A 26,702-nucleotide genomic window follows, 5' to 3' on the forward strand; every position below is an offset into this window, starting at 1 on the left:
AATAGTAAATATAAAGGCAGTGATCGATTAATCCACTACCCTGTGGTCATGGTTTTCATTCTGGTGTTTCCTTTCAGATAGATATTTGGTACATTAGGCAAGATCATCCTGTAGGTTCTGCGTTGCATGCTGCTTTCTTCATTTAACACCTAACACCGTCATTCATTTTTTCATCTGAACAGAGATGTAACAGGTCATAGTGATTCTGAATTTGAAACATCTGTGCCCTTTTTAAAAAAAATGTGTGACATACAGCTCTATGAGCAAATCAGTGGCTTGGTTTCCTGGATGCAGTGACTGTAATGGGAGCGTAGGTGTGGAACTCCTTAGTTCCTTACAACTGGGAAGCATTGCACTTCTTGGAGATGCAGCAAGGAAGACACATTTTCCTCTCCCACCACTTTCTTTCCTTGAATCCCCTCCAGTTAAGATCCTATTCAGACTCTTTTGAGAGACTTTAGAATTTGCAAAAACTGACATGAACATAAAAACCATTGAGATATTGGGATAGTAAACTTGATGGCCACTTTCCCCTTGGATGCCACCATGACCTGGGTGAGATAGCCAGGGCAGATATTATCTCCATTTGATAGATTAAGAAGCTCTATGCCCAGTAGATTTGCCTAAGGCTAAATAGCAGAGGTGCACTAGAACTCCAGCCATTTCTGCTCCTGCGGAAGTGTTCTTCTAGAAGACTAGCCCACAGCTGAGCCATTAGCAAGTTCCTACTGCTGCTCTTACCCCTTTGCTTCTAGACTTTCTCATTGTCCCTTTCCTCCCTTCTTCCTTCTGGGAAGAGCTTATGTCTGATCTTATGGTTTAGCGGAAAGACTCATTTTCATTGTAAAAGGCACATTCTTAAAGGGACTCCAGTGCTATGTGGTGTAGGCAATAGTAATAATAGTTACAATACAAATAGCTAATAGTTATTGGGTGTTTAAAATGTGCCAGACAAAAGAAATGCTTTACAAGACCCTGCCCATTTACTCCTCAACAACCCCATGAACCTAACAAATAGAAAGGCTGATATTTGAATCTGGGTCTTGTGGTCTTTAAAGCCTGACCTCACCCCAGATACTACACTGCCTTCAAAGGGGAAGGGGAAGAACATAGGAGGGCAGAGCCACTGAGCTCCTGGGAGGCTATTTGTAACTGTTAAGACTGCTTGTATGCATCTGACCACAATATGACACAATAATCTGAAACTTTTAGCTGGTATTGGAAACTCACAAGCCTCACAGAAAGAACCTTCCATGCCCATCCCTGCTGAAGTTCCCCTTCATACCCATCCCTGCTGAAGTTACCTTTTCTAATTCACTGCCTGCCACAAACCCTTTTCTGATGTGTGTTTATGCTTCTTTTCCTACAGGAGGAAATATAAGAAAACATCCCAGAGGTAAGAGTGTCTTTCTGAGAAAGGGGAGCTGGTTGGTTGAGTCATTAATGGTGCAACTCATCGCAAGTCTGGCTCATGGTGGACGTTCAGTGTAATGAACAGTCTCTTGGTTCCTTCTCAGTGAGGTCCCCACTTAATCTTTGGATCACTACTGCTGCTGGAATTAAAAATTGATTGCAGACATTTAGGGTGGCACTGTGAGTATATACCTTCCTGTGAGAATGGATCTGATGGATGAAAAGGCCTGTTAACTGCTGATCCACCTAGTGACTTTACTAAAACTTTGACCGGAGAGGGGCTGGCCTGGGAGGTGCTGAAGGTTTGTGGATGGGAGTATAAAAACATCTTTAAGTATACTTTTAGCATTTGAATTTTCCTTTGCCTGCAATTCCTATTTGCCTGATTCTCTGACAAAATGCTGTTGAGCTCAAAATAGGTACAAAGTCCTTCAAGGGCATTATTGGTCTTTTTGGTTTAACCATGGAAAAGATAATTTAAAGTAGAAGATCATCTTTTATCATCCTCCCTTACTTTGTTTTATTGAGAAGAGTTTGGAAAGCACATTCCAAAGAAATAGCATTGCTCAGACCTTTTGTTTGCCAAGCATTAGAAGCCCGCAGTTCAGTCGAAAAGGCTAGTGTCTACTTTTCATCGATTAGATTTGATTTTGGTGTTATAACATTAAACAGATTACATTCAGATAAAAAAAAAATCACCAATGCAGTAGGTTTTAACAATGGTACTTTCGGATGACTACTTTACTCTTACCTTTTCTAATGAGCATCATCTCATGGTAGAGAGTGCTGTCCTATGGTTTCCAAATAAAGTCGATAATCTAAAGTAGTGGTGTTACAATTTGATATGTGATTTAGAGGTGCACACATCGTTGAGAGAAGATGAACAAAACCTTAGGGCTTCTTGGAGGTTGCTATACTTTTCTAAATATAGTGAGCTTATACAGATGGCAAAATAATTCTGTCTTGTTCAAGTTCATCGGGTTCATGGTAGTAATTGCATGTGAACCACTGAGCAGGATATAAATTAATCACTCAGATTAGAGGGCATAATAGTCTTCAGTAGTAAAAGGTAATTTATCATTTTTACTTGTGGCTAACCTGGGGCATGAGATATTTCAAAGTTGCTTCGATTTTATTTTAAGAAGGGATAAATAGGTTGGAGAGAGTTTTACAAGAGAGTGGCTCAAACCTGTCAAGTTTCAAATTACTATGTAGATTATTTTTGAAAGCATATTTTTGCATATCTTACATGAATGCTGTTGCATTTCTTATTATGTCGATGTAATGAAAAAATAGACTGTCTTGTGCCAGCTTCATTGAAGTCATGTAAAGTGCAAATTAATAGAGGGTTGGTTTGAGCTCTTCTATTTTTAATCATATACATATTTTCATTTGAAATAGTTCCATGTCTACTAATCTGTCATTGATAACAAACCATCCCTAAACTTATGGCTTAAAACAACCATTTTATTCTGCTCACAGTGTTATGAATCAGGAATTCAGGAAGGACTTGGCTGAGTGGTTTGCACCTGACCCAGCTGGAGTGAGCTGGGGCTACTGGAGATGGAGGGTTCACTTTCAAGATTGTTTCTTTACTAACATGTGGGAAGACTTGGTGCTCCTTGTTTCTTTCTCTCTTTGCACATGGCTTTCACCTTCCAGCATAGAACTTGGGCTTCTCACTGCATGGTGGTCTCATGGTAGTTGCGCTCTTTGCTGGCTTCCTAGGTCATGTGTTTCAACAGATAAGAAGCAGAGGATGCTGGTCTTAATTATACAGCCTGGGTCCAGAAACTGGTACAGTGTCACTTCTGTATTTTATTGGTCAAGACATCACAGAACCCACCCAGATTCAAGAGAAGGGCACATAGATTACATCTCTTGATGGAAAGTTGTTAAAGAATTTGAGACCTTCTTCATACACCAAACCTATAACTTTTTTCAGAATGATCTTGTTTGAGGACTTTTCCAGGGATCTGTAAATTTGGATTAAGTGAATACCTCATTTGATAAATGAGAGACACTTTTAAATATGTCTTGATACCTCTTTCAGATGCTGGTCTGTTTGAATGTATGCTTGTCTATTTGATGATTCATTTGTAGCTGTGATTCCTTTTTCATGTTAGCGACAAGCATCCTAGTGCGGACTCAGCTGGTTAGTTGCATGCTAAGTGTAGTTGTTTGGCCTCAACTAATAATTAGTCAGATAAAGCTGATGGCTTCACGTAGGAAAACTAAATGACATAAATGTTATATTAAAAAGCTTTAGATCTCATAGGTTTGTTTTGGACATTAGGAGCCCAGGATACAAAAATAATCTACCTGTGTTTAAACTAGGACGAGAGTCCTAGGCTTCATTTCATTTCACTTATGTATTTATTTATCTTTCAAAGCCATGTTAAAGAAAAAGAAACCATGGGGCACCTGGGTGGCTCAGTCCTTTAAGCATCGACTTTGGCTTAGGTCATGATCTCAGGTTGGTGGGTTGGAGCCCTGTGTCGGGCTCTGGGCTGACAGCTCAGAGCCTGGAGCCTGCTTCCGATTCTGTGTCTCCCTCTCTCCCTGCCCCTCCCCCGCTCATGCCCTGTCTCTTTGTCTCTCATAAATAAATAAACATTAAAAAGAATTTAAAAAAATCCTCTGGCTTTCAAAGTCATCATCATCCTACTACAACTTAACTGAAGTAGGTATCTTTTTAAAAATATTTTATCAAGGACCAAGCAGATCTTAGTAGCCCCAAAGAATGTTATGATAGTGGTTTTACTGAATTTCACTTTAATATTAAGGAAAATATACTCGTCTCTTCCAAGACCAGAATTTCAACCGAAGGAATGATGTTATAGGAACTCTTTACTGGCTTAGCAAGTACACCAGTAACTAGTAGGTAAGCTTCTCCCTGCACAGAAACCCTTATTGGATTAGGCCTTAAATCAACACAATTAAAGGGAACCATCCTTTCGCCTTGTGAATGAATGAGTCTTGTCCATGAGGGCCAATTGTTCCAAGGGATTCGTTGAAGTGGTGACATGGTAATTTGACAGCTAGAGGGATTACTCAAGAGACCTGCTTACCCCGAAAATTCTCATCAGGTTGTTTTTAATACAGCTGCAGATTCAAGTTATCAGGTCTGGCTCTGAGAAGTTTATATCTTTGAGAAAGTATGCCAGATCATGTATACAATCATCACAAATACCTAGAAATAATCTAATATTTCTCGGTTGCTACTAAAGAAAGGAATTGCTACCAGAGATGGTGTTATAAGCCGAATTCATGTTAGAAGTCCTTCTAACGCACACATGCACCCACATGTGTGCACGTACTCACACCCCTATTTTAGTGTGCCTGGAAATGCTGTGATTGGTCCGCAGAATCAGAGGCAAAGGTACAAATGAGGACTTATCCACAGACCTCAGGGACCTCTGCAGACACATGTCCAGTTTTCATGTCTGGACTGTGGAAATAATTTGGTCAGACTGCTGAGGAGTTAGAATTTCAAGCCACATCAGATAGGGAAAACTTCATTAGCAAAAAGGTTTTTGTTGATTTGTTATTAATTGTAGCTTGGTTGCCTGGTTGGTTGGTTGTTTGATTATCAAATCTTAGCTCTGTTTAGATAATGTAGGAAGTTCTGGTTCTGACTATATCTGATTTACTCACTTTATAAATCTAGACATTTCTATGACCAAATAACTTTAGCCAAAGGTGGTCGCTCTCATCTTTTTGGTCATCAAATTAGATTGATAGTCACATGCAAAGTACTTCACAAAAATCTTTCAATTTAACACATTTACTTAATATGATTGCCATACACTTAAATAAGTACTGGAAATAAAAACATATACAGTTGACCCTTGAACAGCATGGGGGGTAGGGACACCAATCTCTGTGCAGTTGAAAATCTGTGTATAAGTTTTGACTCCCCCCAAATTTAATCACTAATATGGTTTACTGTTGACTGTAAGCCTTACCAATAACATAAACAGTTATGTTTATGTATAATATACTGTATTCTTACAAATAAACTTAGAGAGAAGAAAATGTTAAGAAAATCGTAAGGAAGGGAAAATACATTTAAAGTGCTGTACTGTATATGTGTGTGTGTGTGTGTGTGTGTGTGTGTGTATGTATATGTGTGTGTGTATATATATATATATATATATATATATAAAATCTTGTGTGTATGGACATGCACAATTCAAACCTGTGTTTTTCTAGGTCAACAGTGTAAGAATAAGAGGTACGCAGACTTATAGTTAAGGCACATGTGAACAAAATAATTAGAATATGGTAAGTGCTTTTAGTATTGAAGGTCATTGGGAATAAGTCGGTCATTTGGGAAGATATTTCCATTATACATTACACTCGTCTCTCACTAGATCATAAATAATATTGCTTCTTATTCACGGTGCTTGGAAATATGGGCATATTAAAGTCCAACAGGATAATTGAGAATTTTTTCTCTGTTTTCTTCATGTGTTCAGTTATCTTAAAAGTGGATGTTTTACTGATCCTTTAGGCTTTCTCTCAAAAAAGCAATTGTCTCAAAAATATTCTGGACATTAGAAGGAAGAGAGCCCAGGATAAAAACGTGTGGAGATAATCAGTAGAGTGGCTATCTCACATGTAGATAATAGAGCCTATTTGTTGCAAGGCAAAACAAGGAACTATTTTTTTTCCTCCAACTGTCTTATGCCTTCTTTCACTTGGAGTTTTATGTGGCTTAGTAATCACATTTGATGAGCCCAATAATTGATTAAATCCAGCAAATGATTCCCGTAGTCAGGTCTGCCTATGCTGTCACGAATCAGCATGCTTAATGAGTCATCAGCAGAACTGCCACCTTTGCTGTTAATAACAGATTGTCATGTGTGGGGGGTGGGAAGATGAGTGGATATCACCCTTTGGGAAGGCTACTTTCTAAGCACTTGTATCCTTGTGTGAGCAAGTGCATCTTCTGCTGAGCTGTGCCCCCTTTCTCATTCTGGGACATATAAAGGCTCATTGCTGAATTCTGAAGCTCTTTCAGTATCACAGACAGAATTAGTGGACTGTTGTTCTTACTTTTGCTGTGAAAAATGACAATCAAGTAACTTTTGGAGAAAGTTGAAGGGGATATTGGATAAATCAATGTGCATAGTTTCACATACTTACGGATAATTTTGGATACCACTACTTAGTAGTATTGATATTTAGAGTCTAAATATTGGTGACATCAGGGACATGAGGATCTTCTAAGAGATAAAGTCCTTTGAAAAATATTTTCCAATATTTGTGATGACTAATACATTCTCAGAGTAGTAAGGACATGTGTATCAGCTGTGAGAATATGTCTAATTTACATTCCAAGATTGCCAACTGAATCAAGTGACTTTACAGTGAATGGTAGCAGGGTAAGGTACACCAGAAAGAACAGCAAAATGGTTTGGTTAGAGCACAGATCACAGATGGACACGGAGATGCACAAAGGATAATGCCCAAGGCAGTTAATTTCAGGTGAAGAAAGGAAGGTGATGGAGGGTCTACATAGATAGTTTGGTCAGAGGTCAGAGTATCAGGCAACTACCACTCATTCATTCCTTTCTCATTCAGTTGCCCTCCTAATATAGAAGCAGGAGTCTGAGGAGCACAGGTGCAGGGATTTAGAGCCAGGGAGGTGGTGTAGCAGGAGTTAGGAACTGAGTGTGGTAAGAGAGGGTGCTGAGATACTGTAAGTAGCTCAGGCACTGAATCTGAGTAGTATATGTAGATACTAGTAGCAGTAATGACCTTGTCAGTGGGTTGCCATTTTCTGAGTCAAAAAGATCATCTAGGCACAATTCGGTCTTCATTTCTCTTCCATCTTTGTATATGATAATTATAATTATTACCATTTTCCTACTCACCCAGGATCAACAACACTTTTGAGTCACTTCATATGATCGTCTGTTGTGTGTGTTTCTTCAACTTTAACTTTTTGTTCTCCCCCTTTGCCCATGGTAGACAGGTTTCTAATAGGTTGTGGGCTTTTACTTCTCACTATTTTCATTCTCATGATCTTGGTCCAGTCTCATTACCCATTTCTTAGAGTATCCAATGAGTTTTCTTAACCCCTCTCTTTACTCTGGTTTCTTCATCTCATTCTGCATACCTATGTCTGATCACTTTTCCCACAGTGTCTCTGATTGTGCCATGTCAACAACAACAACAAACCTCCTTTGGCTTCCTTTTGGCTAATAGCTGTCTTCTTGTGTAGGATTTTAAGGGTTTCTCATCTGCATCCATCTCACTTTCCTGCTTTGTCTCTGTTACCCCCTTCCATTCATCCTAAGTTCCAGTCAAGCTCTCCTCCTCACTGATTGCCATATTTACCTTGTGTTTTCTGTTATCCATTCCTCATTCATAATCTTTCTAGTATTTTGAATGTTTTCATTTTTACCTGTTGAAAGCCCATGTTTTCTTGAAGATCCAATTCAAATATTGCTTCTTTCCGTGAAGCCTTCTTAGATCTTTCCACGTAAAAAGATCTTGCTTATCCAGTTATGCTGCTCTAATTCCATGTGCAAGAAATAATTGCAAGAATGTGCATGTCATTCTTCTATGCATCAATGTGATTTTGTTGAGTAGGAAATATGCTCCTCAATAGCATGGTGCATTGGATGTGATTGGTATTTGTTAAATGTGGGTTGAATGTATGAGTGAATCAGATTGGGATCCTCCGTATATTTTTTTACCCTGGGTCAGAACCAAAGTCAGAATTACCAAGTGGAACTGTGGGTAAACAAGCTCAGATTGATAAATGACTCATACTTACAAATGGCTTTGCCGATCACCACATACTCCCACATCTCGTTTGGTCCTCCCACTGGTCAGGGTAGAGTCCTACGAGGTCAGCAAGCCAGATGGTCAAGAACCAGAAAGTGTGTAATTGTTTGGATCATTGACTCTGCTTTTCTCTTCTATGTAAGTTCTTTCAATGTGGAACTTTAGCTTTGGGTAGAAACTCTGAGAGTATTTTTGCTCTATTACCAGGGCTTCAATCTTTTATCTTTTCTTGATTCAAACCATTAATTCTAGAGATGTTTAGGGCAATGTCAAATGTATTTGTTTGCAGTTCATTATTCTAAATATTTGATAACTGTATGGTGTACATCATTTGGCTGTTCTGTGGTGTTTGCCAAAGTGGTTTTGAGCATCATTTTCTTAGATTGCCCAGTAAGACTTAAGTGTGTCTTTAAGACTTCAGTAGCACTCATGCTGGACGTATCACTATGCTTCACAAGTTAAGCCCAGACTTTAAATTGCCTGGGTAGACAAGTCTCTACTCCCTCCTAATCCTACTGGCCCTCAATACTAAAGAGTCAGAACTGACTTGATTGATTCCAAATTGAGGCCAAGTCCAATGCCCAACAACAGCAGCTTAAGAGGCAGCTCTTGGAGTCTCTGGAGACACTGGATCCAACAGTGTAGATCAGACTTTCTTAGCTTTGGCACTATTGCTGTTTCCATTGTGAGGATATCCTGTGCATCGTAGGATGTTTAGTAATATCTCTGGGCTCTACTCACTAAATGTCAGTAGCAATCCCCATCCCTTGGTCGTGATGACCAAAAATGTCTCCTGGGTGGGGGGTGAGGTGGCCAGAATCACCTCTAGTTAAGAACCACTGGTGTAGATGAAAAATTAAGAATCAGATTTGGATCCTGTCGCTAGCTTAGCTTTGCCAAATTACTCCTAGTGGTCCTAGTGTCCTCATCTGTAAAGAGATTGAGGTTGAATATACGGCTTTCTCTGGTTCCATTTGGCTCAAAAATGACTATTCTCATATTCTATTTACTGAGGCCCTTCCACTAGAAAGCCCAGGCCACCACAATCTTTGCAGTGATGACAAGCACTTGAGGACTTATAACTGCATCATGGGAGAGGAGCAGCATTGAGGCTGAGAATGGAGGTCACTAAGCTGGTAGCATAGACTGGCCCCATACCGATGGCTCTTTGGCCACCAGCCAGATCACCCTAGGTTTAGATATTTCTGATTTCACCTAAATAATGTGAACTGACCATGATAAAGGCATGGAAAGACAATTGCCAAAGCAGAATTTGGCAAAAATACAGGTATGTCTAAAAGGCACCCTGTTGGTTAAATTTATTGTGTATCTACTCTGTACTAGGTGTTTCACACTCATTATCTAGTTTAATCTTCATGGTGATCCTGTTTGACAGATGAGTAACTCAGAGAAAATGAGTAACTTGACTGAGGTCACAAAGTAGAAAAGTGGTTGGGCTAGGGTTTAAAGGCAAGACTTTGAGATGCCAAAACCTTCTTGGGTTCTTTCTATTCAAGTGGTTTCATAATTTTTTACAGCTCAGGAACTCCCACACCCCGGCCTCCAACCTCCCAAAGGAAGCAGCTTAAAGCTGAATATAATCAGAGTCAGAAAGAAATGTCTTTTGGAGTTCATTTCCCCTCTCCACCAATTGTTCTTTTTTTCATTGGGACATTTTACATTTGAAAAATTTCATATTTGGCTTCAACCCACAGTTGAAGCTCTCAAGAAAGTTTAATGAAGCCTTAAAAAAAGAAACCTAACAAGCTATATTTAAATAATGTGATTGAAGGGGGAAAAATTCACCTCTACCACCAGGTTCTTTTTTTCAAAATCATTTATTTTAGTACAACAGCTTAAAGTACTTTGAAGTGATATAATCAGTCATACATGAATACGTAACTTTTTATGCATAAAAAGTAAATAACAAAAAGAGAATCAGATAAAAGAAAACTTGTTCTGTATTTTTCTATCCTCTGATTTAATAAGATAATTCCTTTTCAGAGTTCATGAGGTCACTGCCTGAATTTTTCCCTTTGTCTCTGCATGAGTGGACTCACCCTCCACTCTGTTTTGTTTATTCCCATGACTTTGGGATATCGGGAGACGGGACCTGAAGGAACATTTTAAGCAAGTTGGAGGCAATAGACTAAGCAGAGAACATTCTTTGGAAGACATGTGTCTGTAGTCTTCGCTTATCCATGAAATCTGAGTCCTGGCAGGAATCCTGTGTAATGTTTGGGTAGGTTCCCCTACTTACCCAAACCTCAGTTTCCTCTTGGCTAATAACACATGGAAATAATAATACTTGCTTCCTAGGATTCTTGTGAGCTGAGAATGAAATAGTATATATGAAACACATAGGAAGTCTTTGGCACATGATGTGCTCAGTCACTGAGTGCTTGGGAGATCTCTCGGAAAATCAGAATTCTGTGGCCACTTTGCCAAGGGCTGGCACTTTGAGTGCAGGCTCACCTGAGGAAGCGGGAAGTAGGAAGAAGATAGGCCCTGCTTTTTAGGGGCTCTGCGAAGGGTAGAGACTGTGTCTTATTTACTGAAGGATGGAATCAGCATTAACAAGTGATGGGGCACATGTAACAGAACAGAAAGAAGGTTGGGGTAGATGGGGCAGGCGTGCAAGCTATGCCAAGTCAATAGCCATTGGAATATGGTCCTTAATTAGGAAATATAAGTGTGAAGTGGCTCAGGCTGGTGTGGTCAGGGAAGATCTTTCCATAGGAAGGCACCCATAGTTCATCCTCATATTTAGTTTTCAATTTTGAGGGGAAAGTTATGTTCTTTAAACTATGACAGAGTAAATAGCACTGTATTTTATTGGTTGGTAGCATGCTTTCTAGAATCAGCCTCCCTGGCTTCCCTGCTTTACCATTTCCTATATATCACAGTTAGTAAATTGCTTAATTTCTCTAAGCTAGTGATTCTCAAGTGGTAGTGACTCCACACTACCGAGTGGAGGGGGAGTGTCCTTCCCACCACCGAGGACATTTGGCAATGTCTGGAGATATTTTTGGCTGTCACATCTGAGAGGGGGGTATACTACTGGCATCTAGTAGATAGAGGCCAAGGATGCTGTTAAACTTCCTATAGTGCCCAGAACATCTCCACCTTAACAAAGAATTATCTGATTCATTACGTGAGTAGTGTTGATGTTGAGAAACCTTGCTCTGAGCCTCACTTTCTTTGTCTGTACAAAGGGAAAAATAATAGTTCTCACCTATAGGGTTGTTGTAAGGATTAAATAAGATAAAGATTGAAAACATTAAGTGTGCTTTCCAGCTTTTTGTAAGTGTAAAGAGTATTTTAGCTATTATTATTAATGTTACTATTTTGACCTATGATTCACTCTTTATGTAGCAGATTTATGAATTCTGTTTCATAGTTTATTTGGTTGACATGGAAAATTTTATAGTGTATTAGATGCATTTAAATTTTATAAGAAAAAAATTTTAAAGTACTTTAAATCAGGCATTGAAAGAGATTTTGAAATTGTTTTGAAAAGATAATATTGTTTGGTTTATGTAAATATAGTATAGGCTGAAACAAATCAGAAATCATAAGTTCTACATGCTATTATATTCTATTAACCCTGAGAAACATAAAATCACAGATTTTAAAAGAAACACTCTGATACTGTTGCGTATTGTTACACAGGAGGCAATAAAGCAAAACAAATTTACTGAGAAATGAAGTCCCATCTGTTTCATGAATTATCAGTAATTTCAGCAAAAACTAGTAGCTACAAAGTAAGCCCCAGTATAAATTGGAATGGATTCCTACTTATCTGCCAGACAACAAAAATGTCCCTTGAGGCTGATACAAGACTTCCGCCAGTCGCGCAGGTCTGAAAACATGGCTCTGTGTAGAGTCACAGGGCTAGCCCCTCTCAGCAGCTGCGTTTGTGCGTCACAGGGCTTTGCCAGCAGAGCTGGGGTGTCCCGGTGGTCCTGATGCCTCCTGGGGTAAATACAAATGGAGGATTTATGGGATGACTTTCCTACAATCAGTTCCTTAATCTTTAAGTTGCGTTTTATCATTTAGATCATAATCAGGAGTCTCTTAGAGCTGGCGCAACAATTAAATAGCTTAAGAAATGAGCCTGATGTGTGCAATATGGACTGTGAGTTACACGATCATTCTCTACTGGTATGCCAAATTGATAAGTCCAAGCAATTTTGCCATGATTTTGCAGTAATTTTTACTAATTTGAATGTACTGTGTTGTTAGTAATAGTAACAATTGTAAAATATTTACTAGTTGCCACTGTTCACTCATGACCCATTATCAAGAGAAAAAGGTTAGAAAATTAGCCCTTTTGGTAATGCAAACAGTGCCTGTTTGATAGGTAAACAGAAGCCTCATTTCTTCAGGGATCATATTGCTGGGCCGGGGGGGTGGGGGTGGGTGGGTAGTGGGTAGATGAAGGTACTGAATAATAACAATACTGATGATGGTGATGGTGGTGACTGTGATGGTGACAGTGATGGTGTTCCTGGTGGCCCATGCAGATAGCTATTGATTAAGACTGTGGTTTATGCTCATTAGATCACACTGACTTCATACTTCCACCTGTTTGCTTTACATCTGTTTTTTTTCCCCTGCTGACTTCTCTGTATTCAGAAATGTGTTCCGTTAGCATGATTTAACAGATGAGGTTCTGATGAAGCCATCACATGGCTTAAATATTAGTTTCCCATTTAACATCATTATTTTGAATAGAAAGAAAAAAATTTTAATTAGTTGCTTATTAATGAATCATGTTTAAAGGGTACTTTAGATCTTTAGATTGGTGGGGTGAATGATTCCTCTTCCTTGATTATCAGTGACTTCTGCCTTTGGTTTGTGTGGGATATTGTAGGCGCATAATTATACCAGAAGTCTGTTAACAAGACAAGGTAATATTGAGACTCAGGGCATAGATTTTGGGGTCTGAGGGACCTAAATGTAAATCTCATCTCCACCCCTTCTTAATTTTGTGATATTTCAGCCTGTTAAGTGTGCATATTTTCAGGGTATGGGCTACTAAAAGTTCCTAATTCTTAAGTTTGTTGATAAGGTTTAAAGGAGACAATGTATGTATATGTATATGTATATGTATATGTATATGTATATGTATATGTATATGTATATGTGTATGTGTATGTGTATGTATATGTATATATGACAATACGACATATGTATATGTATATATGACAATATATTTATGAGACAATGTGTATATGTATATAAATGTATATGACTCTGTTCCTAGGTATGTGGTAAGTGATTAATAAATATTAGCTGTTAATATAATGCTCTCCTTCCCAGTAAAAATTAATGGCTATAGAATGCCATTTTCATCATAATAAAGAATGAGACCTTGCAAACTCTCTGCGATACTTGGCCTCCCACAAGGACTTACTCTGCTTGTGTAGGAGATTAATTCTTCAGGATCTCATTTGTCAGAGGAGTAGTTGGACCAGTGCCAACAAATTATGGGCAGAGGTGGGAGAATCTGCCTTGTGCTTCAGGCTGATTCATAAAGTTGTGGAGATAAAGTACAGATCTCTAGAAAGAGCCTAAAAGAAGAAATCTGACTGTTTTAGCCAAAGATTTTAGGTATTATCTGTTCACTGCTATTCTCTTGGTCCCTATATTTATCTTTCAAGATGTCCTGCAATGCACAGGTCAGTGGCAGGGACCTACTGTACCCACCCAGGATTTAAAAGGGGAGATCAGGCTGCAAAGTGAAAGCCAGTCCACATAGTTTGCACTAACAATAACAGCACTGAGAGATTGAACAAAGAACAAATTAAAAGTATTTAGTTTTAAAAATGAGTTCTGCCAAAAGTATTGAGTAAAATGAAGTTAGCATGTTTTATTTATAGGTGTAGATTTCAGCTTGTCTGACTTCATTCCCAGACTCTTCACTTCACTGCATATTTACTGGGAATCAGCTATGTGATGGTCATGCACTGTGAGATATTAAAAAATGAAAAGAAAGAGTAAGGTGTGGTTTCTCAAAGAGCTAATGACACAATGGGAGACAGATAGGGACCCAGACAGCTTATTTGAATATAAGATTTTTGATAGAGGTGCAGAGGCATAGCAGAGGGAGTGCTCTGCTTAGTCTAGGGGCTCTGAAAATCTTGCTGGAGGTGACTCTTGAGCTGAGACTTAAATAAGAGAAAATAGCCAGATGTGGAAAGTTTTTATGGGTATTTATTTAGAAGGAGCAACATGAGTGGATACTTGATTTTAATCACTTTTGTTATCTGAGTCCCAGTCTCTCTGGCTTGAGTGGGTTTTGGTATGTAAGGGGAGGGCAGGATCACTGTGCTGTGGGTTTCCTAGCGGGTGTGCCATGAGCAGAGAGCTGCTGCGTAGAGAAGTAGGTAATCACTTCTCTAAGGGCTGCAAGCAAAGGAAAGGACTTTTATAATATTAATAAAGACTTTTCTTAATTTGAAGGCGTGTACTGTGGCCACCCAGACCCTGTGGACCACTTGTCTGTCAGAGTGGCTCATCCCAAAGAAACCAAGAACCACTTCAAAATAAAAACTAAAAGGGCAGGTAAAAAGAATCTGCTACACTTTCCATAAGACAATAGAGATGAAAAGTAATGATGAGGAAGTGTTCTGTTCTCTATTTTCTCAGTTTTTATAAGGCTGGTCTTTTTTTTTCCTGTTTTGAATATTTTTATTTGTTTTGATTATACAAATAATTTGTGAATACATTCTCATTGTAAAAAAAAAAAAGATTGTGTATAAAGCCAAAGTCTCTTTTAATCATTGGTTAATCCCATTCAGTACCCAAAAGGTAACCACAGTTATCAATGTTCTTATATTTCTTATATGTTTGATAGAATTCATCAGTGAAGCCGTCTGGGTCTGGATTTCTTGTGGGAAGAACGTATTAAAACAGTTCTCCAATGATATCAGAAACACTAGGAAGGTCTGTTAAAACACAGCTTGCTGAGACTCATCCCCAGAATTCAGATTCCATAAATCTGGAGTAGAGCCTGAGGATTTACATTTCAGAAAGTTCCCAGGTGTTGCTGATGCTATTAGACTGGGGAACCACACTTGGATAACCATTGCCTTGCTAGGTATAGGACTATTCTGATTTTCTGTTTCTTCTTGTGTCATTCTTGGTAATTTGTGTTTGTCACAAAATTTGTTCATTTCATCTGTTATATTCACTGACATGATGTTGCTTACCATCTTTCAAATGTCTGTGAAATCTGCAGTGGTATCCCTTCTTTTATTCCTGATATTGGTAATTTGTGCTTTCTCTCATCATTTTTGATCAGTCTTGCTACTTGCTTATTACTTTTATTAATGTTTTTTAAAACCTACCTTTTTTTCTGTAACTTTTTCTGTTGATTAACACTTCATTGCTTTCTGCTCTTATTTTTATCATTTCCTTTTTTCTACTTAATTTGGGTTTAATTTTCTAACTTCTTAAGATGAAACTTAGAGTATTGATTTTAAACCTTTTGTCTTTTTAATATAAACAGTTAACCTATACAGTTCCCTGTAGGCTATACAATCCCTCCTCTGTATCTCTGTGGTGTCTCGTTGGTACCTACAGTGTTTTAGTTGTTACACTGGATTCTTGTTTGTTTGTCTCCCTAACCGTCCCATAAGCTCCTTCTTAGGGAAGACCCCCTTACTCATTTTTGTTTCCCTAATAAACCCAGGATGACTGTGTCGGAGCAGGTGGATGAGTGAATATGGTTGACCTGGTGGCTTAGATGCCTCCTCCTTTGTCCTTGTTTCTTACATATGTGGTTCTCAGACAGAGGAACATCATTTATGGAAGGAGAAGTCATTTTTGAAGCAAACTATGTGGGAATGGAGAAGTCCTTGATTTGAAAAACTGTTATAATAGGTGGCAGTAAGGCCAGCTTGGCACTCACAGAACATTATTCCACTGCCTAAGTTGGTTGAATTTTCTCTGAGTTGCCCCTTCTCTGGCATTTTCTTTGGTGGCCAGGCTGCCTTTTGTGCTCATTACCAAATGGGGGCAAGATGAGATTTCTCTCCCTTCAAGTCGATTTCACAATTGACCAGGTACATTATAGCTGAAACGTGGGGTGGCTTTTCCCATTTCCATGGCAGCAGCTGATGTATGTGGCTGTCAGAGGCGAGAACTGCCCCCTGCTAACATACTCATATACTAGAACATGTAGGGACTGATCCCGTTGGAGTTTTGAGCTGCTGGGTCTTCAGAAATATAAACTCTCACATGCATAGATTTTCTGGCTTTTGACAACTTGTTTAAAGGGGGAAGCATTATGGTGTTTGTTTCCCCAGGGCAAATGGGAAAGTCCCTGGAGGATTGAGTTTGGAGGCCCATCATTATGCAAGCCATTTACAATAACAATTATAACAAAATATCATTACTTTATGCTCATACTTTTAAGTCCATACCAGAGGTATAGATCTCAAAACAAACAAATAAGCTAGTAATAATGTGATGGTAAAAATGTGATGGTAATAATAATAATAGCTATGATAATAGATGATAATACATGATAGTCACTGTGTTCCTGGTGCCAGGCTAAGTGCTTTCCACATTTATCTTATTTAATTTTTACCATAACCTCTGATGTAGGTACTTTTGTTGTTCCTATTTTATGGGCGAGGAAAACAGTATTAGAGAACATGAACAACTTTCCCAGGTCAGAAAATAGTAGGGCTTTGTTTCACTTGAGCTGGTTTGGCTCTTAAGTCTTCTGCTATCCTGACTCTCTCTTTGACTCTGGGGATATTGGGCTATGGTGACAAAGTGGGGTAATAACTGTGTTTGCATTAAAATTCATCATCAGTGTTGATTACAGTCATTCTGATGCAGGTGATTTGGGCATTTGCGTAATCCCTCTATTTTGTTTTCCTGTGTGTTAGAGACTGAGCGTGACTGGGGGCTACTGTGAACATACCTAAGGGAGAAAAGGAAGATAATCTTTGTAGAGAATGAAGACCTTAAGGAAAACTGCCAAAGGAAAGGATCTCCAGATTGCTCAGCCTTTTCTTGTGCTGCTAAGGGGAGTCCGCATGCCAGACTGGCATCTCTGTCCCAGGCACAAATCTGTGTTGGCACAAATCAGTTCTTCCTTTTTGTGAGATCCCTGATGAGATGTGGCTTGCGATGGAGCCATAATTGGGGTGTGGGGGGAGTGAGCAAGGAAAGGGAGTGTCTAGAAGTTCCAGTCCCATTGGTGGGTCCACAAGAAGACTTGATTTTTCCCTCTGTCTGCTTTAGAAGCTCATTTAGAAACTGGTTTTTCCAGTTCTTTTTCCATGATTCCTCCCTTCTCTTTGTAGCAAAAGGCTGATTTCCAGGTGCTCTAAATCAGCAAGTGGTTTCCCGCTTACTGTGACCTGCAATAAGAAACGATTGTACATGGTGACTCTGTGTGTGTGTGAACACACACACACACACACGCACAACTGAAATAAGAGTTTATCTTACTACGAGTAATTAAATCTGATATTTCATAGTCTATGCTATTTTATTAACATAGTAAACTGATTTTATTATCCACTGATGGATAGCAGACCATAATTTGAAAATTACTGGTGGTGATCAATGGGTGCTGAAAATAAGGGCATAAACTATATCCTCTTGTGGATATATTTGAGTGTCCAGGTCCAGCCTAAATGCATTAATAAATCCAGGTGCTGTATTTTTTCTCCCCTACGGATAATTTAACACCCCTCCAGGAGTCTTTGGGTTTTCCTCTAACCTAAATTAGAAGCAAGTTGTTTGAACCTCTCTCAAGTCTGTGGATCCAATCAAAGGAAGTGACCCATAGAGAAAGAATGTGGTAGAGTTTCACCGTGAAGGCCCAGGGCCCTTGGCCTTTGCCTGCCTACGTGGTGCGGGGTAAAAGCACAAAGTAGTGGGAGCTGACTGGGTCTTGGGAATCACTTCTTGCTCTAATAAGCCCTTGAGAATCTGCATTCTTTGGGAATTGATAGTAGATACAGGAATAATGGAAAGCAGGTTTTTGGTTTTTTCCCTTCCAAAGTACTGACTGGAGGAAGGATATTTATCCCTTTAATAACAAAGGGAATTGGGCTTCTCTGATGCACAGGGCAGCATGAAATCCTTTCTGCTAATGTATTCCGTATTCTGTATGCGTTCTTCACCCTGCCTTCCAGACTGTAAGTTCATTAAAACTATTGAATGAATTCCAGGGTGAGGAAGATTAAGCTGTAATTTACTATATTTCATGGTTTGCTTCTCCCTTTTCTTTAAGCTCATTCATCTGTGGTTGAGTCACAGAGAGACAGCAAATTCACCACAGAGCATCCTGCATCCGAGGACAGCTTTGGGAACTGACATTCGATTCTGTGGGAATGCAGTCAAGTGACCGTTCACCCCTCCTCTCGTGCCTCTCTCCCTGCCTGTGGATTCACTCCTCATTTCACCATGGGAAGATGTTATGTTGTCAGTTGATCTCAGTTGAAGATGAGTTTTGAGAAGTCACCTTCTGAATTAATTGTGTTGGTAATAGAGCTTGTATTTTCCAGTTCAGGGACTGGTCTCTTCCCATCTGCGTCTCTCTGCTGACTTGTTAGTTCTTTGTATACACATGCATTGCTGCTGCGTTACTCCTGGGAAATCTGCAAACAGCGTTTGGGAACTTTACTGTGATCACCTTAAACATGTTGCTGTTAAAATGCACATTCTGATCCAGTAGGTCTGGAGTGGGGCCCGAGACTCTGTGTTTCTATTGGGTGATTCTGATGCCTTTAGTCCCTGGCCCTTTGAATAGTGGGGCTCCATAGAGTGATGTGTATGTAGGTGGCTGAGAGGACACTGTGTGTGTGGATGTTTATTGTGTTCTTAATACCCAGTGTGGGACTATGGGGTGGTGGACGTTACCCTATAATAAGAGAATCAGGAATCATTCATTCCTTCTAGGTAGAGTTGGTCTGTACCATCCAGTCTGACCTCTCTTCTCTGTGCATTCATCTTCTATTTTACATGTGCCTTTTGGGAATAAAGGTCCTGTTACCTGTAAGGGGCTTTCTCCACACACCCTCAGCAGTGAATGGAGAATGGAGACCTTGATTGTTGCTTTGGACTTGCGAGGACCAGGGTATGCCCAGGTGGCAAAGAAATGGGAAAACTTTAGAGTGTGAGAGATTCTTGATAGTGACACATTTAACTAGAAAAAAAGCAGCTGGGGCTTGTTGTGAAGTTCCCACTGATCTGGGACACAGCCTGACAGTGGACTGACAATAAATGTAGCTTTGTTTTCCTCTTTGGGAAAACTCCTAACTAGTTGTGGCATTGTGGATTTCTGTTACACATGTGATTAGAACTCAGTATACTACCACGATCAGTTTAAGAGGGAGAATATCTGCTCTTTTGACATTGCTGTAGCTTTGGCCCTAGAAGGAATCTTAGATATCACCTTGTTCAGCCTCAGGCGAAGCTGCAAGCTCATATAGTAAAGGGCTGTGCCCAAGGTCGGACAGCCTCCGTCTAATCTTGACTTCTAGCAAAGTAGAAAACTTATTTCAAAACCTCTTGATATTTTTCTACCAACCAGTGATGCTCCTGGATTACAAACCTATGATTTCTCCTCTCCAGTGCCCTGTGGCAGTGTCTGGATGTAGAGTCTCCTTGCCCTGCTTCCTTCTGCTCCCACCCCTACCTCCTTTGGGCGTGCCCATGGACCTTGTGGTCAGAATACAACCCTTCTCCTGTTCTTCACGCCAAATATCCACACTGTGTCCTTGCCTCTGTTCCCTGTGTCCTGCCAACTCTGTTGATTCTACTTATCCATCAAGGCTTTGGTCATATTCAACTTCTTTCTTGAACCCAAGATCACTACCCTGGATGTCAGGAGCCCTGGGTTCTAGTCCTTGCCCAAAATAAGCTATGCAACATGGGGAAAATCTTTATGCCTTTGTGCCTCAGTTCCCTCATATGACAAAGGAACTGGACCTTAATATTCTGTCATTTTTTGACATTCCAATTCCACACCAATTACTCCTTTCTCAGAATGTTGCACTTAAGACACTGTAGAGAGGGTATTAGCTAGACCTGAGTTAGATTTTCAGCTCTGCTATTAATCAGTGTGTGGCTTTAAGTACATTATTTAATCTCTCTCGGGCTCCATTTTCTCATTAGTAAAGGTGGGGTTGTTGGGAGGATTAAATGTATAGTAAAATTATCTAGCACATATTAAGCACTGTCAGGATACTTTTTTTTTTTAAAGGTAAAATTATAATTCATTCACGTGTAAAATGAATATATGTTAAGGATTTTATTTAATTCATTATTAATGAGGGAACTGGTAAGATGTTACAAATAGTTCAAATGGCCATCCAAAGAACAGGCACATGTATAGATTAGAAATGTGCCAATGGGGAGGGCAGAACTTTTTCCACAGTGGAGGAGGGAAGTTGACTGCCTCACACCAGGCAGAATGTATTTGCATGTCTATAGACAAGAATTATTTTGTATGATTATCGGTTAGTTACAATTTACAGAGTTGTGAAATGGCTCAAAGGAAGGGTTGTGGGTTTCATGGTGAGGACAGAAGCAAGAGAGAGAAACCACTCGGTCACCTTTAAAGCTTACTTCATTGTAGTGTAAATCATGACTTTGGGCAGAACAGTCTCATGGCCAAGTCCAACATCAGTGGGATGGAGAAGTTTAGTCCTCCCGTAGGGGGAGAAGAGGTCCATATTAGCAAGTGACAGTAGTATCCACTGCAGTTTGTTTGTTTTATAAATTCTTAATCAGGTTTATGATAAAGTCAGTCAAAGACAAAGAAGAACTGTGAATCACAGCTATAGTTTTGCATCAAGCTCAGCATCCAGTTTATTTCTCCATTTTATTTTATTTCATTATTTTTTAAAATGTTTATTTTATTTATTTTGAGAGAGAGAGAGAGAGACAGAGAGAGAGAGAGAGCAAATACACTAGCAGGGGAGGGGTAGAGAGGGAGAGAGAGAATCCCAAGCAATTTCTACACTGTCAGCACAGCCCTGACTTGGGGCTCGATCTCATGAACCGTGAGATCATGACCTGAGCCAAAATTAACTGTTGGATGCTTAAAATGACTGAGCCACCCAGACGCCCCATTCATTTTATTTTTATTTCACAGTATCTCCAAGACCTCAGTTCATACACAAGTAAGTAGAAACATACTGAAGTATCCAGTTTTACATGAGAAGATTTGCAGAGATATGAATTTTTAAAAATAAGCAATTCCAAGGAACTACTTTTTTGTATTCAGGGACATTCAAATATCTACATAAATATGATGGGAGAAGCTTTATTTTTAGGTGAGCACAAACACCTAAGTGTGAGTGTGATGGCTTCCAATACGTTAAGATCGGATTTGGGATAAACACATTTGGGGGTGTGTCTTGTTTTAAAATTCTTTTTTTTAATATAAGCAAAATATGACTATATTTGCCCTATAAAAAATTGAAATATTACTGAGAAGACTGAAGGGTCCAGTCTTCTTTGGCTCCCCCTCTGTCCCTTCAACTATCCTGATCCCAGGTTCCTCTTGAGATATTGTAACTATTATCAGTGTGGGGTATGTGTATTTTGCATAATATGTGTTTTTCTGCAACTTACTTTTTCATGCGAGCATGATTTGGCAATTTTGACGTGTCAGCTCCTAAAAATGTATGTTTAAAAAATTAATAATATGACTTAAGTCATAATTGAACTGCTTGCCTAATGATAGGCACTTGGTTGTTTCCAGTTCTTTGCTGTGATGAGTTTGCTGCAATGAAATAAGAAGGCCCATTATAGTGTTTATTAAGCGACAGTCTTTAAAATGCACAGTTGCAGTGGCTAAATTCTGTGTTTCTTGGTCTTTCAGAGGTATTGGTGCATGTAATTAACGTTCATAGCTTTGAAAATCCCTATTAAAAACATTTACACAATTTTTTAAACCTAGGTCCCATTACCTGTTTGGGTGAAAGTCATTAAATGTGAAAATCTTGCTCTTAAACTCTTGATTCCTTGAGTTTATTTTTACGAAATGCTGTGATATCCCCCTCACCACTTTCTCTTCTCCATTCCTTCTTTCCTCTCCTCCCATTCCTCACCACACCTTCCTCCGCTTTTTTTTTTTCAGGCCCCAAATAGCATTGCACATATTATTTCTTGATATATTCTACTTCTATAAAATCTGTAGATTATTGTTAAAACAGAACTATGTGCAACATTACTTTGAATCATGAAGATAACCTTGGGATGAGAAATTCTTTGCTTTTCCAAACAGGAAGGGAAGGATATGAACTGGAAATAAAATTAGCAGCAAGAACAACAAAACTGAGATTGGTTGGTTTTCAGGTTATCATAGATCTTAACCTTTTATTGATTTGCTTGGATTGAAGGGGTGACCTGAGTGCTCTTCCTGCTTATTCAGCTGAACTTCTAATGGCAAGAATAATAAAATATTTTATTAGAGATAATAAATATTTAATAATAATTATTAATACTTTTATTAGAGACTTAATAAGTGAATTTGAATGAATAAATAAATATTTGAAAAGAGGGGAGGATGGGACCTTTTAATTTACACAAAGTCAAAAATCTATGCTGTTTGGTACGGTTAACCACTAGTCACAAGCCTCAGGCGGCTGTTGAGCCCTTGAAATGTGGCTACTACTGCCTCATGTTGAAATGGTAAACATTTAGATACCTTAAATAAATAGGTAAATAAAATACACTGTTAATATTAATTTGACCTGTTTATTTTTTTAAAATGTAGCTACTAGGAAGTTTTAAATGCCCATGTGATTTGCAGTACATTTCTGTTGGACAGCACTGCTCTAGCTAGGAACCAGAGGAAGGCTCTCCCTAGCCTGCTTTGCTTTTGCATTCCCCTCTTTGGTAAGAAGATACTTAAGTTCTGATCCTACTTTTAGTCTCTAAAGGTGATTAAATCAAAATCCCAAGAGGACTTGCTTGTGCTTTTTTTTCTGATTGGTTTTTGAAGATTGAATACAGTTTCAGTGTAAGACTTATTATATCAGAATTTTGCTGCCCTGAAAACATGAAGTGAAGAATTTGAGGAAATGGTAATCACCACATTAGCCTAACAGATAAAAATAATTTCTTTTTGAAGTTCTTATGCAGTAGATTGTAATGAAGTTCATAGCAGTGAGACTCATCTTGATAGCGATTCGCGTTGTGATTTTTGATTGATAAAAATTCCTTACTTTAGCCTCTTTACCATTTTTGATAGGCTTCTTTGTCTTGCAAAGAAAATTGAGGCAGTTACCATCATTTGTGGCATCTTTGGAGTCTTATCTTTTCCCATATTGGTAAAGACAGCATTTTTTGGGAATGTTCTGAGTTGGTATCTATTCAACACACACACACACACATACACACACGCACACACACACACACATACACACACACACACAGGCACACTACCACTCATTTTGCATGTCAGTATATTTGGTTTGGCTTTTGTCATGTTCTGAAGATTTTTTTTTCTAATTAGTAACTCATTTTTTTGCTTTACCTTCACTGGAAAACTGAATGGAAAGTGCAGAGAATTCCCATGTACTCCTGCCCCTATATACCTACAGCCTTCCCCACTGTCAACTTGATGAACCTACACTGACATATAAATAGGTGATATTTATATTCAGGTGCAGAGTTCATAGCTTACGGTAGGTTTCACATTTGGCATTGTACTTTCTATGGGTTGGACAAATGCATAATGACAGGTATCCGTCATTATGGTATTGTATGGAGTGGTTTCCTTTCCCTAAAAACCCTCTGTGCTCCATCTTTTCATCCCTCTCTCCCCCCAACCTCTGGCAGCCACTGATCTTTTTACTGTTTCCATAGTATTGTCTTTGCCATAGTGTCATATGGTTGGAATCATAAAGTATTTAGCCTTCTCAAATTGACTTCTTCCACTTAGTAAGATGCGCTTAAGATCCCTGCATGTCTTTACATGGCTTGACAGCTCACTTCTTTTAACACTGAGTAATATTCCATCCTCTGGATGTACGACAGTTTATCCATTTACCTACTGAAAGACCTCTTGTTGCTTCCAAATTTTGGTCATTATGCATAAAGCTTCTATAAACATCTGTGTGCAGGTTTTTCTGCAGACATAAGTTTCAGTTCATTTGGATAAATACCCAGGAGCATGGTTGTTGAATTATAAGGTAAGGAGTATGTTTAGTTTTGTAAGAAACTTCTAAACTGTCTTCCAAAGTGGCTGCACCATCTTGCGTTATCATTAGCAATGCATGAGATTTCCTGTTGCTCCTCATCCTTGCCAGCATTTGGTATTGTCAGTATTCTGGATTTTGCCTGTTCCGATAGATGTGTCATGATGGTGATTGCTTTAACATGCCCAGATCAGTGAGTAGTTCAGTTGGAATTCTCTTATCCCAGCAGAATGCTGTTCTTAGAGGACTGAGATAGGTTCTTGATGTTCTGAGATGGTCAGCGAGTCTCTTCTGTGGTGGCTATTGAAGGATAAGAGGAGATGGAAGACCAGATGGGGCACCAACATTTCATCTAACACTGCAAGCTGTGGTCAGCTCTGCTCTGTGGGTGAACAGAAGTATAGCACAGGCTATGCACTTGGCAAGGAAAAAAGTGGGAATGCTCAATCTGAGCTGGAGGCAGCCTTTGTTCCATTTGGTGCCGGATTCATTCTAACCATAGTTTCTGAATTATATTGGGGGGAGCGTGTGTGTGTGTGTGTGTGTGTGTGTGTGTGTGCGCGCGCGCGCGCGCGCGCGCGTGCGCAGGCATGTGCACTTGCGTGCATGTGGGGGAATATTGGTTACCTCAACATGTAGCTTTTGTTTTCTGAGAGCAGCTTGTGTAACCAGCTGTCAGATGGAGGGGCCTCATTAGCAGAGCAAATTCCTGGGAAAGTATTACAAGGAAACAGAAGCTGCCAGATCTTGGTTGGCCTGAAAAGCCACAGCTAGGTAGGTGTTCTGATCTTCTTCCTTAAGATCAAAAAGAGAATGTGCTCCCTCATGAACAGGGCAGTGGAGTGGGGGCCTGTATCCTGACTGTGTGACCTTTAGCTGTAAGTACAGATTGGGAACTGCACCTACAACATGGATGCCGAATATGTAATTGTGGACAAGCCAATCTGCGTCAGCCCATAATTGACCTTAACTGTCCTCTGCCTGTTGGAGTGAAATCCCACCTATGGCAGATCTGTCTCATGGCTCTGCCTTATTTCTGACGCTGTTAGAATTGGCTCACCTAGAGCTGCTATTCCCACTCTTCCTGGCACTGCCCTTCTGCCTTCTGGTTGTCTGTCCTGTCTTGGAAGCCTCAGCCAGCTCTGCTGGGATCAGCTCCTCATGTTCTGAGTGGTAGCAGGCAGCTGTTTCAGTGATGTCTTCAAGCCGTGAATACATACATGCTTCTAATTACCATCTTCATGCCCCATTGCCCATTGGTTTCTGCTGACTCTCATTCCCCCACCCCATTGCTTCCTACCTCCACCTCCTATCCACCCCCACCTGGACCCTGGCCTTGGCTTTCAGGCTGTCCTTGTGCCTGACCTCTCTGATATACTATCTTTTTGGCATCTGGCATACAAATGAATGCAAATATAGGTACATTTAGAGATGAGAAAAAGCTTTCTGAAAAAATGGTAACTTTATATGAAGATGACTTTTAGCATGCTGTCCATTTTTTGCCTTGTCTGCTTTGATCCTTGGGGTCAGTGAAGACCCATTGCATTCTGGGATACTTGCCTCTTCTAACAGCTGATTTTGGGACAGTTTCCTGCTTTATTGGTTTTTGGCCCGCTCATCTGTTCCATTTAAACCTCCTGGATGGATTCCCTCATTGGGCTGGTACTTGAAGACATCACTTTTCTAGTGGCCTGTTTGCCATCTGTCCAGGTCATTACATTTCACTAACAGGAACGAAAGGGGGGATTATATTCACTTAGAGAAGTAGACTTGCAATTACCTTGGGATGGAGACCACAGTAGAAGGGTTGAGTGTTAAGTGTTCAGAGCAGGGATCTTGTTAAAGTGCTACATTTCAGCCCTGTGGCTGAACTGCGTATGGGATTCTGTGCTTCTGAGAGCCTACAGAGCTGTGCCTCAGTGCTGAAGTGATTAAACTTAGGCCTACTTAAAACAGACGCACCTAGATGAAATAAGCTCTGATTTTATGCTTAATCTTTGCTGTATCTGACGGTTGTTGTTAGAGGAGGAAAAAATAATTTTTTCAAGAAGTAAGGTCATGCAATAAGTAAGGTCTCCAATAAGGAGAGAAGAATAAAATGATAGAGATTTTTTCTTTTTCTTTTTTTGCTCGTTGAAAAAAAATATAGTTGACCCTTGAGCAATATGGGCTTTAGGGACACTGACCCATCCCGTGTAGATGAAAATCTGCATATAACTTTTGACTCCCCCCAAAACTTAACTACTAATAGCCTACTGTTGACCAGAAGCTTTACTGATAACATAAGCAGTCAATTAATAC

At 39.5% G+C, this 26,702-nt stretch overlaps 1 protein-coding gene across 9 annotated transcripts in view; it reads left to right on the forward strand.

The window, feature by feature from the left end:
• The window catches only part of PDE1C (phosphodiesterase 1C), a 504,797-nt gene that overhangs the window by 221,147 nt on the left and 256,948 nt on the right, over positions 1 to 26,702 (forward strand). For 2 of the 9 annotated variants that reach the window (XM_027075225.2, XM_053218255.1), the window contains one exon: positions 1,370 to 1,396. The exons of the other annotated variants lie outside the window; for them this stretch is intronic. In XM_027075225.2, the coding sequence (XP_026931026.1) occupies positions 1,370 to 1,396 (27 nt within the window). The remainder of the gene's footprint in view (positions 1 to 1,369; positions 1,397 to 26,702) is intronic. 9 annotated transcript variants of the gene reach the window in all.

This window comes from Acinonyx jubatus, chromosome A2 (assembly GCF_027475565.1).
Source record: "Acinonyx jubatus isolate Ajub_Pintada_27869175 chromosome A2, VMU_Ajub_asm_v1.0, whole genome shotgun sequence".
Taxonomy (NCBI): domain Eukaryota; kingdom Metazoa; phylum Chordata; class Mammalia; order Carnivora; family Felidae; genus Acinonyx; species Acinonyx jubatus.